This window comes from Betta splendens, chromosome 24, assembly GCF_900634795.4.
Source record: "Betta splendens chromosome 24, fBetSpl5.4, whole genome shotgun sequence".
Lineage (NCBI taxonomy): Eukaryota > Metazoa > Chordata > Actinopteri > Anabantiformes > Osphronemidae > Betta > Betta splendens.
In genome coordinates, this window is record NC_040901.2 from 3,460,470 (window position 1) to 3,475,396 (window position 14,927).

The window sequence follows — 14,927 nt, forward strand, 5'->3', positions numbered from 1 at the left end:
CAAACACAGCCAGACCCCCTCCCTTCCTCTTACCGCTGTTCTCCGTTCTGTCCGCACGTAGCAGATGAAAATTGTCCAGTGCGACAGTCGAGTCCGGGATGAGTGACGTCAGCTAGGTCTCCGTGAACAGCAGGACGCTGCTCATTCTGTACTCCGGCTGGTACCGTGTGAGCGCCGCGAGCTCGTCGATCTTGTTGGCGAGAGATCTCACGTTCCCCATGATAACGGAGGGGACAGCGGGCCTGAAGCGTCTCGTTTTCTCCCGTCGTAGTTTTCCAGCGCGGCGCCCACGTCGGGACTTCACCAGCACCTCAGCGGTGATCTCGTGTCTGTCTCTGGGCAGAACTACGGCGCTGCGCAGCGCGATCAGCTGCTCCGCGGTGTAAACAATGCGCGCTCTGACCCCGACGCACATCGTAGCTTTAAAAACAGCGTTTGTACTGCGCCAAACTTAGAAAAACTATAAAAAAGCTGTGTACAGGTTGTGTACACTAATGTTACTAAAAACACACTAGAAAGGTAAACTTAAATAAGTGAAGAAAGTAATAAATAGAAGTAAGAGGACAGGAGCTGTTGTGACCAGCAGCCAGCTCGACCGGCGCCGGAGAGAAAAAAAAAAAAAAAAAAAAAAAAAAAAACAAAACATGCATGCAGAATCTAGGAAAGATGTGGTCATAGAAATTGTAGGCACTCTGTGCAGGTTAAGGAAGGTAGGGGTGTTGGTATTTATTTGGGTTCCTGCATATGAAGGGGTTGACGGTAATGAAAGAGCGGATAGGCTGGCGAAAGCAGCAAGGAGGAAACCAGAGGTTGAGGTAAAGATAAAGTACAGTACGGCAGAAATTAAGTATAGTTAAAAAGGGACTGGAAAGGATTTGGCAAGAAGACTGGGAGACAAACAGAGTAAGGGAAGGTGGTTTTGTAACATACAGAGGAATAGGAAAAAAGGATGATGTAATCAGTAGGATGAGATTCAGGCGTACTGGGTAAAACAGTACTAAAAGAATATTAGGAAAGCATGAGACAGGAAGATGTGAGTGTGGAGCGGGGGAAACAGTAGAGCATGCTCTGATACACTGTCCATTATACATACAGCAAAGAGGTAGGATGGCAGAGGCATTGAAAGGGGGAAGAGGAGGGACAGACTTGAAGATGTTGTTAGATTTCAGGGGTATAGGAAACAGAGCGGTGCTTAGGTTTGTAGTGGAGACGGAGTTAGTGAGTAGGATATAAGTGGGGAATAATGTACAGTAGGTACTAAATAAATACTGTAAGCAGCACTAAAACACACAGATCACATTGTGTGACAATGTCTTTTCTGCAGTTAAAACTGGGTTTTGATCTCTTCACCAGGGCCAATGGGCGAGGCCACTGCTGGCCTCACCTCCAGGCCCCAGTGAAAGAGCCCACCCCCGGCCCTAAATGTATGTGTATGTGGTTAGGTATAAGGAAAGCCAGGGGTCAAGCAGACAGAGCCATCAATGTGAAGGCTCTGTCCACTGGCCCCCCCGGAGGGAGCCCCCAGATTGCTGGATGAGTGTGTATGACTAATGCAATTAAAACTGCAGAGCATCCCACGTAGGAGCAATGGAACCACTTTCCGGTAGCTCCGGTCCCTCCATCAGCAGTACTACTGCTCAGGCACCACACGCAGTGCAGCCAGACCCACCCTCACCCTTCTTTCACACTTACCCATTCTCTCGCTCAAGTATGCCCATGCTTGACCCGTGTAGTGCTACAATCAAACCTACACAAATACTCTGCGGTTGTGCATTAAGGGCCAACCTCCGCCCAGGGTCCAATGAAGGCCACAGCCCGAGTACTCCGCCAACCCCCCCGCGACAGGCCCGAGCAGTTATCAGAGAGCGTCGGACCGCTAGGGCAGGCAGCGCCCCACCCGAGCAGGGGCAGCGCCCCAGGGGAGAGACACCCCTCCCGGCACAGGCAAACACCCCCAGAGCCCCCCTCCCCGGACACCGGTCACCCAGGTCTCCCAGGTCTCCACCCCCAGGTCCGCCTCCGCACACTGGCCCTACTCCTGCACTGGACTGCCAGTCTCAGCAGCCACCACACCCCCACCGCAGGGAAACCATGCTGCCAGCCGAGAATCCACTTGCCCCGTTGTCCCGGTTCCTTAGGCAGGCAGGCATCCCCCAACCACCAGTCACCCCCCCCCCCACCACCGCGCCAGACATGACGCAGCATCCAAGCTCCACGCATCCCTACCTGGAAATGGAATCAATCAGAGTATAGTTTTGGTTATTGATTTGACGAAGCAGACAGTGTGTCTAAGATGGTGTAATCTAACAAGCTGTTCAAGTACTGAATATTGCTTTTTTTTTGTTTGAGGATGATTTTCGTTACGACACAGTTGGCAGAAAGAAGTGTGTGTGTGATGAGTTGTTCTCTAGGTCCACTTAGATCTCCTAGAAGACAAAGTGTAGGGGCTGCTGGGATTGGACAGCTTAACCGGATTGACAGGTGTTCACATATTCTTTGCCAAAATTGCTGCACAGGTGAACGTGACCAGAATGCATGTACTGTAGGAATCTATCTGCTGTGTTATCTGTACAATGAGAGCAAATATTTGAGTTTGCAACACCCATTTGGAACATCCTCTGTTCTGTATAATGTGTTTTATAAAGAATTTTATATTGTATTAGTTGTAAATCTGTATTTTTTGTCATTCTGAATGAATTAGAACATATATTATTCCAGAATGTGTGATTAGTGGTGATGTTGAGATCAGCTTCCCATTTAGAGATCGGAAGGCTCACTGTCTGATCTACATTGGAAATTAATATATAAATTTTGGATACTGTCCTTTTCCCAGATATATCAATAAATCACTCTATTACTGGTGGTGGTTGCATGTGGATGGGAGTATTCTTAGTTTTGTTTTTGCATTAAGTATTGACTTTAGTTGTTGGTATTCTAAAAAATTGGCACTAGTGATTTCACTGATTCTTCAAAAGAGGTAAACTTGTCTCTTGTGAAAACATATTTCAGATGTGTTATCCCTTTGATATGCCATGTTGGGAAGTGTATTGCATTATCTTCTAGCAAGTGCTTTACACACTATTTTTAGATCTACATTTATTAAGGAAATTGGTCTGTAACTTGATGGAAGCGGAGGATCTTTCCCTGGTTTTTGGAGCAGGCTTATGAAGGCTGAATTCATATTTGTGGGTAATGAATGCTGTTGTTTAACTTTGACTATCATTTTGTAAATGCTGGGTGCCAGCATGGACCAGAACTCCTTACAAATTCAGTTGGGAATCCATCTGGTCCTGGAGTTTTTTTATTGGGCATTTCCTGCAGAGCTTCATGTAGTTCTGCTAAAGATAATAATGAGTCTTCCTTTAACTTTGGCAGTTCTAGTTTATTCAGAAACTCCTCCGGGTGGATCCATACACCTCACTGGCAGAGGTGTATGGATCTATTGGGGACGTATATAACTCTTGGTAAATGGTTTTAAAGGCATCGTTTATTTTATGGTGATCATGAGTAATGTTCCCTTTCTTATTAGTTATTGAATTGATATGTTTCTCTTTATTATTTTTTAATTGGTTAGCTAAAAATTTACCTTATTTGTTAGCATGGTCAAAGTTCTCCCAGCATAACTGATCAATCTGAAACTGAGTTTTGCGATCATTTTTATTATTTAATTACAGCTTTGGATTCCTTAGGTCTTCTAGGACATCTTTAGTTGGAGAGGGCATTATTGGATGGAGAGGGGATCCTGCATTTGCAGCATCTTTACTTTTATTCCACTCTGATCCACTCGGTTTCAGCAGCTGGTTGCACCCCCAACCACCCCCCCCCCCCGCACACACACACACCCCAAAGCAAAACTCATGGAGTCATGTCCACCAACACAACGTCATGGCACATATTTAGGATGGACTAAAGAAAACATTAAATAAACCATTAATCAAGAAAAGTATACATATTTCTTGTCACAGTCTTGGATAGGGCAGACCCACATTTACGGCTCAGGAGACGACCAGGTAGTTAAAAGGCGTTTTAATACTGAATCATAGTTAAACTCGAGGCAGTGGTAAAAACAGGTAAGCAGAGTGGCAGCAGTACAAGAGGAGCAGGCAAGTGGATTGTCGGGAGGAAGGCGAAAGGTAATAACGAATCTGATTGGATGGCTGCCAAATGTATTCATTATGGTAAGCAGACAGAGCCTTATATCAGACAAGACTGTGTAAGATGCTGATGCGGGGAAAGTTACTCAACCAGCCTGAAAAGGTATAATATTACATGGTATTATTTGTAATGAGTTCATGCAGAGCAAATGTTGTCTTTTTGCACATTGAACTGTTAAGTTTTGTTTTTCTTTTAATTGTTGCTGTTAATTAAAAAATGTTTTGCAGGAAAACAAGTACAGTATGGCACCAGAGATTACTGTCAACGTCAGTGCTACTGACCACATACCCCTGTGTTATGAACTAGATAAGAGGTTTTACATATTGATAAACAGTACTTCAACCGTATGTGTTTTCTTATATGTTTTCCTTGGCTGCTTATCAGTTGTTATTGTATGTGGAAATCTTTTCATTATAATCTCTATTATTTACTTTAAGCAGCTCCACACTCCTACAAACTCTCTCATCCTCTCGCTGGCTGTGGCTGACCTGCTGGTTGGGCTGCTAGTGTTTCCCTTCAACACCAGATTTACTGTGAGCTTCTGTCTTGATCGTGGGCATTTATATTGCAAACTACGAAACACTTTTGATGTAACACTGAGCACAGCTTCCATTTTGAATTTATGTTGTATTTCTATTGATAGATACTACGCAGTGTGTCAACCTCTCACCTACAGAGCTAAGATGAATTTTCATGTTGTTGGTACTATGATTCTGATGACCTGGACTGTTTCCGTTCTAGTTTCTGTTGGCTTTTTAGTTTCAGAATTTAATTATGAAAAGTGTGAAAAGTCCTGTCTAATTGATATTTTACTTGCAAATATTTTGGGACCTATTTTTTCCTTTTATGTCCCAGTGATCATAATGTTATGTATATACCTAAAGATTTTCCTTGTTGCACAGAGGCAGGCACGTAGTATACAGAACAAGAGCTGTCAAATGAGAACATTTGGATCCACTGTGAGTAAGCTGGAAAGAAAGGCCACTAAAACTCTCGCTACTGTTTTGGGAGTTTTTCTGATGTGTTGGACTCCTTTCTTTCTGTGCTTTAGCTTCCAGCTTTTACACGGCGTCTCGGTGCCAGATTCAGTGTTTGAAACGCTCAATTGGTTTGCATTGTCAAACTCAATGCTTAATCCTTTTATTTACGCTTTCTTCTACAGCTGGTTCCGAGCAGCTTTCAAAATCATTGTTTCTGGAAAAATATTTCAAGGTGATTTTGGTAACACAAAACTGACTTAGCGTATTGTTAGAAATCCCAAAATAACACAGTTATGACAAACCTACAAAATTATCAACAGTGAGAATTAAGCCATTTATTCCTGCTGTAAGTATCCATGTATTTTATCAACACAGAGCCTTTTTCCCTTTATTCTTTCTTAAAGGATCAATATTTTTGATGCTAATGTTAGAAGTAGCTGGATACAAAAAATTACTTCGATTTTTTTACAAACTTTATTTGTTTGTCTATGCTTTGCAGTTACTGTTACTAATGAACAGATAAGGTTTGTCATATGTAGTTTAATGTGCTTTTATGCAGGTCCGAGCTTATAAATCTATATAATAACTCTAACGGGAGTGTGTTTGATTGATCTTGTATTTGTGCAACTTAAGTAAAAGATAGGTTCAAATAAAATAGGCAATTTCAACCAATGTTAGAATGTGTGTAACGTGTGACTGCAACATGCATAAACTGCTGGATGACACACTGCAGTTATTATTCATTATTACTATTCGATAAGTTTTTAATAATCCTACATACATTTATACTGTGTATATATACATACTGTATGTCTCAGGTGATAGCCTATATTTAATACTGTATGTATATTTTCAGTTAACGATGATTGTAATAATCTATTGTGGTTAATCCTATATAATGACAAATGTAACTCAAAGAAACATTTTAATTTCTACAGATATGAATAGTAAATATATGATGATTTAAAAAGTGCAAAATATGCAACTCATTATTATTTTATTATTTCTTATAAACAGTTCTGATTTGTTGATGACGTGTAAGTCCTCAAAATAAATATTTTGAAATACAAAATATATATGCATCTGCATGCTTTAAGTATAAAAGTAAAAAGATGTATTTCATTAATAATTGTTAAACTTCAATGAAAACTTCACTGACTTTCAATGGGGGCTGACCAAAACGACCTCGGGTAGTATACTGTATACAGTAAGAATGAAGGGACACTCAGAATTCTCCATATTATCTATGCAGAGAAATTATCATTTTGTTGTCTTCTGACACAGCTCAGAGGACTTTTTGCCTTAGGCTCATGCACTACAACTAGTGCTTCCTGGTTTTCTCTGTACGTGCTGCAGCAACAGTTGGGCTAAGAGGGGGGCGGAGGCAGCCTGCTGCAGAAAAACTGCTCCGTCTGCCATTGTTTTCCTTGCATACCCATACAGCACTATTATTCAATGGCCGAAGGTCCCGCTGTAGATTATTTAGAAGACAGGGTGTACTTCAGCACACACTCGGGGTTAGTTGTATGGGCCAGAGTTCAGTGCGGTGGTCCCTTCCAAGAGTCTCTGTGACCAGCCGATGTTGCCTACAAAAGGATTAAATTAATTACTGAATTAGTATTAGAGTTGCTGCTAGTCAGGCAAATGCACAGGCTAATGTAAGTAGCATAAGCTAGCTGTCACAGCCTGGACTCACTTCCTGTTTTATCTTCTTGTACTTCCCGTTTTCTCTTGTCACTTTTAGTTTAGCTTTACTTTGCAGTCACATGATCTCACCAGCCTTCTTCTATCAGTCATTACTCACATAGCATTCAAGCACCATGTCTGCATTTACCCATTGTCAGATTGTCTGCGTTCTCATAGCCAGCACTCCAGCATTACCTTCGTCTAGTTACCGTGTATGACCCAGCCTTGTTACCTCGTCTTGTCTCTTGTCCAGTCTCTGACAGTACCTAGCTGTGAGTTTTGACCATTGCCTGTTTTTGACTTTGTTTTTGCCTGCAACTTGTCGGATCCTGCCTTACCTATGCTGTGTATGACCTGCGCCTGCTTGACTTCGAACTCTTAAAATCTCAGCTTTTACTCTAGTTCACGCTGTGCATTTGGGTCCTTCTTCCCGGAGTGTTGTGACACTGGCTTTAAGCTGGCAGTGCTTGCTGGCATGGCAAGTGGTATTTGAACCAGATTTTGTTGAGATTCGGCCCTCCGACCTGCTGGAGGAGTTTTGTTTTTAGGTTGTGTTCTTTGTTTTGTCATGTGACTTCTTGTTTCAATTCATGTGTGCAATTAGTCTAATTGTGTTCACCTGTGTTTTTAGTTTAGTATTTAAGTCCTAGTTTATGTCTAGTTGTGGGTTGGTCCATTGCGTTCTGTTCAATGCTACGTTGTCATGTCCATCGAGCTCCTTGTGTCAAGATTTGTTTGTTTGTTTGTGTGCCTTTGTTCTGTGTGTGTATTATCTGTTTTAGCGTTTCTTTATGTATTAAATACATTTACTCCTGGGCTGCAGAGATTTTCAGTTCTGGTTAAATATTCAATTCATGTTTAGATTTATTTGGATCCTGCATTTGCAGCGTCTTTAGTTGTATTCCACTCTGTGATTATTTGTTTATTTTTAAACTGTTTATTATTCAGTCTTGTCTGTGGGTCGTGCATTTGGGTCCTCCCTCCTAGTTTTGTTCATAAGCCTTAGCAGCTTATGGTGAGCGCATTATAACAATGTATATGTGTATGTATATGATTGTGAAAATTCTGTGAAATTTCTTTTATACTCCCCTTATAAAAGCAAAGCTGTCCATCACAAGACGGCATTCAGCCTAATACATGCTGCTTGTTGAACTGCTGGAAAGAACAAAAAAAAACAGGCTTTCTAAACTTAGCTGTAAGTATATGGGGTGCCAAATGTAAAAGGAGCACCTATAACTAGTTTTCTCACATTTAACTAAATGACACAACATGTTTTCTCACATTTAGTTAAATGTGCAAAAGTCTAAATGTAAATGTTAAATATAAATGTAAATGTTAAATATAAATGTAAATGTTAAATGTTAAATCTAAATGTTAAATTTTAAATCTAAATGTTAAATCTAAATGTAAATGTTAAATGTAAATGTTAAATGATCGAACTGAATATTTAAGTAGACTCCACCCCCTATTATCCTAGATCAGTGACGCGGACTCAAACACGTCAAACAGTACGCACAAAAAATACTGGAGAGAAGCCTGAAGTCGAAGCCATCATGGCTGCCAGCTCCGACTCCCTCCCGTTGGGGGAGATTGAACGGGCTGTAACGTGTGCGGGCTGAGGCTCCGCTTCAAACTGCTGTTCTGTCGTAAAACACCATTAATGGGGAGTTAAGTAGGTTTAAATAGAATATTTCTGTGGCGCCGGTGGAAGTTACGTCCAGGCTAAAAACAAAAGTTTCCAGATCAGATGTGGGCGGGGTTTGCGCGCACTGTTTGTGGTGATTGAGTTCGCGGATCTGATCTGAGACCAGCGCTGTTTGAGGGTAGGGGTAGAGTCTACTTGCCCATTCATGAATTCAGTTTACACTCGGCAAACATTTAACATTTACATTTAACATTTACATTTAGACTTTTGCACATTTAACTAAATGTGAGAAAACATGTTGTGTCATTTAGTTAAATGTGAGAAAACTAGTTATAGGTGCTCCTTTTACATTTGGCACCCCATATAAGTATTACTGGTACTTATCACTATCAATATCAACAATATGTGATTGTATGTGATGACTATTATTAAGTATTATGAGATTATGTATAACAATGCATATGTGTATGTATATGATATATGTATATGTTTTTAGTGTGTGTGCACATAACACAATTACTGTCACAGAACGGCAGAGAGAGGACCCAAATGCTCAGTGCAGACGCAGCAGACAGAGGGAGTAAGTAAAAGGGTTTTAATGCGGGAATCGTAGTCTCAAAACAGTCCGGGTCATACACTTGAAAACATGAAGGCATAGACACAGAAGGAGCAGGCTAGGTCACTTCCAGAGGACAGGCACGGGTTGGTAACAGAATTCACAGTGTACAATACCAGGTCAGGATCAGGCGAAAACCAGAAGTCAAAAATACGGAGCAGGGTCAAAACACGAAAAAAAGCTATCAATAGAATGCTGGAAAGTGATGGTAGGAGTACAAACGATCTGGCAGAGAACTAAGGAAACAGGTGGTGTTTAAATGTCCTGGTGAGTAATGACAGACGAGACACAGGTGCGTGAACTGAAAACCGGAAGTAAAGTGGGAACTGCTGTGGTGTGACCAGAAACGGATGTGCTTACAAAATAAAACCGGAAACTGGAACCAAAACACGGATGACAAACTAAGACCTTTCAAAACAAAAGCGGGAACTAACATAATTAACAAGAACCGGAAGTGTTACAAAATAAAACAGGAAACTAGGCCAAAACATGACAATTACTGGTATTATTATTAATTTCAAAGGTAAAGCACACTACAGTTAAGTATGAATGTGTCAGGCTAAGGTACTACTATATATATATACCACTCTATTCTCACCCTCCGCGGGTGGTCTCATCCACTTTCCAAGCTCGGGTCCTCTACCAGAGGCCAGGGAGCTTGAGGGGTCTGCGCAGTATCCTTGCTGTTCCTAGGATTGCACTTTTCTGGACTGAGATGTCGGATGTTTTTCCAGGGATTTGTTGTAGCCACTCCTCCAGTTTGGGGGTCACTGCCCCTAGTGCTCCGATCACCACAGGCACCATTGTGGCCTTCACCTTCCAAGCCTTCTCCAGTTCTTCTCTGAGCCCTTGGTATTTCTCTAGTTTCTCATGTTCCTTTTTCCTGATGTTGCCATCGCTTGGTATTGCCACATCCACCACTACGGCTTTCCTCTGCTCTTTATCCACCACCACAATGTCTGGTTGGTTCGCCATTACCATTCTGTCTGTCTGTATCTGGAAGTCCCACAGGATCTTGGCTCGCTCGTTCTCTACCACCTTGGGAGGTGTTTCCCACTTTGACCTTGGGGTTTCCAGTCCATACTCCGCGCAGATGTTCCTGTATACTATGCCAGCCACTTGGTTATGGCGTTCCATGTATGCTTTGCCTGCCAGCATCTTACACCCTGCAGTTATGTGCTGGACCGTCTCTGGGGCCTCTTTGCACAGTCTACACCTTGGGTCTTGTCTGGTGTGGTAGATCTGGGCCTCTATGGCTCTGGTGCTCAGGGCCTGCTCCTGTGCAGCCAGGATGAGTGCCTCTGTGCTGTCCTTCAGTCCGGCCCTTTCAAGCCATTGGTAGGATTTGTTGAGATCAGCCACTTCAGTTATGTTTCGGTGGTACATCCCGTGTAAGGGCTTGTCCTCCCATGATGGTCCCTCTTCCAGCATCTCATCCTCTGTGCTCCACTGCCTGAGACATTCACTCAGCACGTCATCTGTCGGGGCCTTATCCTTGATGTACTTATGGATCTTGGATGTTTCATCCTGGATAGTGGCTCTCACGCTCACTAGTCCTCGGCCTCCTTCCTTGCGGCTAGCGTACAGTCTCAGGGTGCTGGATTTGGGGTGGAACCCTCCATGCATGGTGAGGAGCTTTCGTGTCTTACCATCTGTGGTCTGTATCTCTTCCTTTGGCCACCTTATTATTCCCGCAGGGCATCTGATCACTGGCAGAGCGTAGCTGTTTATTGCCTGGGATTTGTTCTTGCCATTGAGCTGGCTTCTTAGGACTTGCCTTACTCGTTGGAGGTATTTGGCTGTTGCCACATTCCTTGTTGCCTGTTCAAGGTTGCTGTTTGCCTGTGGTATTCCAAGGTACTTGTAATTGTCCTCAATGTCTGCTATTGTTCCTTCTGGGAGTGAGACCCCTTCTGTGTGGGTTACCTTGCCTCTCTTTGTCACCATCCTCCCACATTTCTCGAGCCCGAATGACATCCCGATGTCTGAGCTGTAGATCCTGGTGGTGTGGATCAGCGAGTCGATGTCTCGCTCATTCTTAGCGTACAGCTTGATGTCATCCATGTAGAGGAGGTGACTTATGGTGGCCCCGTTCCGGAGTCGGTATCCATAGCCAGTCTTGTTTATTATTTGGCTGAGGGGGTTCAGACCTATGCAGAACAGCAGTGGGGACAGTGCATCTCCTTGGTATATGCCACATTTGATGGATACTTGGGCAAGTGGCTTCCCATTGGCTTCAAGGGTGGTTTTCCACAACCTCATCGAGTTTGCAATGAAGGCCCCTTAGAGTCCTATTGATGTTGTACAGTTCCAAGCATTCAGTGATCCATGTGTGTGGCATTGAGTCATAGGCTTTCTTGTAGTCGATCCAGGCGGTGCACAGGTTGGATGGTGACAAAGAGAGGCAAGGTAATCCACACAGAAGGGGTCTCACTCCCAGAAGGAAGAATAGCAGACATTGAGGACAATTACAAGTACCTTGGAATACCACAGGCAAACGGCAACCTTGAACAGGCAACAAGGAATGCGGCAACAGCTAAATACCTCCAACGAGTAAGGCAAGTCCTAAGAAGCCAGCTCAATGGCAAGAACAAATCCCGGGCAATAAACAGCTACGCTCTGCCAGTGATCAGATGCCCTGCGGGAATAATAAGGTGGCCAAAGGAAGAGATACAGACCACAGATGTTAAGACACAAAAGCTCCTCACCATGCATGGAGGGTTCCACCCCAAATCCAGCACCCTGAGACTGTACGCTAGCCGCAAGGAAGGAGGCCGAGGACTAGTGAGCGTGAGAGCCACTATCCAGGATGAAACATCCAAGATCCATAAGTACATCAAGGAGAAGGCCCCGACAGATGACGTGCTGAGTGAATGTCTCAGGCAGTGGAGAACAGAGGATGAGACGCTGGAAGAGGGACTATCATGGGAGGACAAGCCCTTGCACGGGATGTACCACCGGAACATAACTGAAGTGGCTGATCTCAACAAATCCTACCAATGGCTTGAAAGGGCTGGGCTGAAGGACAGCACAGAGGCACTCATCCTGGCCGCACAGGAGCAGGCCCTGAGCACCAGAGCCATAGAGGCCCAGATCTACCACACCAGACAAGACCCAAGGTGTAGACTGTGCAAAGAGGCCCCAGAGACGGTCCAGCACATAACTGCAGGGTGTAAGATGCTGGCAGGCAAAGCATACATGGAACGCCATAACCAAGTGGCTGGCATAGTATACAGGAACATCTGCGCGGAGTATGGACTGGAAACCCCAAGGTCAAAGTGGGAAACACCTCCCAAGGTGGTAGAGAACGAGCGAGCCAAGATCCTGTGGGACTTCCAGATCCAGACTGACAGAATGGTAATGGCGAACCAACCAGACATTGTGGTGGTGGATAAAGAGCAGAGGAAAGCCGTAGTGGTGGATGTGGCAATACCAAGCGATGGCAACATCAGGAAAAAGGAACATGAGAAACTAGAGAAATACCAAGGGCTCAGAGAAGAACTGGAGAAGGCTTGGAAGGTGAAGGCCACAGTGGTGCCTGTGGTGATCGGAGCACTAGGGGCTGTGACCCCCAAACTGGAGGAGTGGCTACGACAGATCCCTGGAAAAACATCCGAAATCTCAGTCCAGAAAAGTGCAATCCTAGGAACAGCAAGGATACTGCGCAGAACCCTCAAGCTCCCTGGCCTCTGGTAGAGGACCCGAGCTTGGAAAGTGGATGAGACCACCCGCGATGGTGAGAATAGAGTGTGTATATATATATATATATATATATATATATATATATATATATATATATATATATATATATATATATATATATATATATATATATAAAATCATAATTTCTCTTTTGATCAGCAGAAGATATGTAGATATTTATTTCTTCATACATGTCCAAGTCCAACTTCTGATTGGATGACTGCCAAATGTATTCATTATGGTAAGCAGACAGAGCCTTATATCAGACAAGACTGTGTAAGATGCTGAGGCAGGGAAACTTATTCAACCAGCCTGAAAAGGTATAATATTACATGGTATTATTTGTAATGAGTTCATGCAAAGCAAATGGTGTCTTTTTGCACATTGAACTGTTAAGTTTTGTTTTTCTTTTAATTGTTGCTGTTAATTAAAAAATGTTTTGCAGAAACACAGAAGTACAGTATGGCACCAGAGATTACTGTCAACGTCAGTGCTGCTGACCACATACCCCTGTGTTATGAATTAGATAAGAGGTTTTACATATTGATAAACAGTACTTCAACAGCATGTGTTTTGTTATATGTTTTCCTTGGTTGCTTATCAGTTGTTAATGTATGTGGAAATCTTTTCATTATAATCTCTATTATTTACTTTAAGCAGCTTCACACTCCTACAAACTCTCTCATCCTCTCGCTGGCTGTGGCTGACCTGCTGGTTGGGCTGCTAGTGTTTCCCTTCAACACCAGATTTACTGTGAGCTTCTGTCTTGATCGTGGGCATTTATATTGCAAACTACGAAACACTTTTGATGTAACACTGAGCACAGCTTCCATTTTGAATTTATGTTGTATTTCTATTGATAGATACTACGCAGTGTGTCAACCTCTCACCTACAGAGCTAAGATGAATTTTCATGTTGTTGGTACTATGATTCTGATGACCTGGACTGTTTCCGTTCTAGTTTCTGTTGGCTTTTTAGTTTCAGAATTTAATTATGAAAAGTGTGAAAAGTCCTGTCTTATTGATATTTTACTTGCAAATATTTTGGGACCTATTTTAGCATTTTATGTCCCAGTGATCATAATGTTATGTATATACCTAAAGATTTTCCTTGTTGCACAGAGGCAGGCATGTAGTATACAGAACAAGAGCTGTCAAATGAGAACATTTGGATCCACTGTGAGTAAGCTGGAAAGAAAGGCCACTAAAACTCTCGCTACTGTTTTGGGAGTTTTTCTGATGTGTTGGACTCCTTTCTTTCTGTGCTTTAGCTTCCAGCTTTTACACGGCGTCTCGGTGCCAGATTCAGTGTTTGAAACGCTCAATTGGTTTGCATTGTCAAACTCAATGCTTAATCCTTTTATTTACGCTTTCTTCTACAGCTGGTTCCGAGCAGCTTTCAAAATCATTGTTTCTGGAAAAATATTTCAAGGTGATTTTGGTAGCACAAAACTGACTTAGCATATTGTTAGAAATCCCAAAATAACACGGTTATGACAAACCTACAAAATTATCAATGGTGAAAATTAAGCCATTTATTCCTGCTGTATGTATCCATGTATTTTATCAACCCAGAGCCTTTTTCCTCTTATTCTTTCTTGAAGGATCAATATTTTTGATGCTAATGTTAGAAGTAGCTGGATACAAAAAATTACTTACTTTACAAACTTTATTTGTTTGTTTATGCTTTGCAGTTAATGTTACTAATGAACAGATAAGGTTCGTCATATGTAATTTAATGCGCTTTTATGCAGGTCCGAGCTTATAAATCTATATAATAACTCTAACGGGAGTGTGTTTGATTGATCTTGTATTTGTGCAACTTAAGTAAAAGATAGGTTCAAATAAAATAGGCAATTTCAACCAATGTTGGAATGTGTGTAATGTGTGACTGCAACATGCATAAACTGCTGGATGACACACTGCAGTTATTCATTATTACTATTTGATACGTTTTTATAATCCTACATACATTTATACTGTATATATACATATGTCTCAGGTGACAGCCTATATTTAATTTTGTATGTATATTGTAACGATGATTGTAATAATCTATTGTGGTTAATCCTATATGATGACAAATGTAACTCAAAGAAACATTTTAATTTCTACAGATATGAATAGTAAATATATGATGATT

At 42.3% G+C, this 14,927-nt stretch overlaps 2 protein-coding genes across 2 annotated transcripts; both read left to right on the forward strand.

The window, feature by feature from the left end:
- The first annotated feature begins 4,146 nt into the window (after window positions 1-4,146).
- LOC121202030 (trace amine-associated receptor 1-like) lies at window positions 4,147-5,407 on the forward strand. Its single transcript, XM_041069643.2, has one exon. The coding sequence runs from the start codon at window positions 4,398-4,400 to the stop codon at window positions 5,394-5,396; it is 999 nt and encodes a 332-aa protein (XP_040925577.1). The 5' UTR covers window positions 4,147-4,397; the 3' UTR covers window positions 5,397-5,407.
- A 7,653-nt stretch (window positions 5,408-13,060) lies between these two features.
- On the forward strand, window positions 13,061-14,927 carry LOC129603711 (trace amine-associated receptor 1-like). The gene has a single exon (XM_055506469.1). The coding sequence runs from the start codon at window positions 13,247-13,249 to the stop codon at window positions 14,243-14,245; it is 999 nt and encodes a 332-aa protein (XP_055362444.1). The 5' UTR covers window positions 13,061-13,246; the 3' UTR covers window positions 14,246-14,927.

Excerpts from the sequence above, each read along its gene's own strand:
- LOC129603711 (XM_055506469.1), top strand. The coding sequence starts at position 13,247 with ATGGCACCAGAGATTACTGTCAACGTCAGTGCTGCTGACCACATACCC.
- LOC121202030 (XM_041069643.2), top strand. The coding sequence starts at position 4,398 with ATGGCACCAGAGATTACTGTCAACGTCAGTGCTACTGACCACATACCC.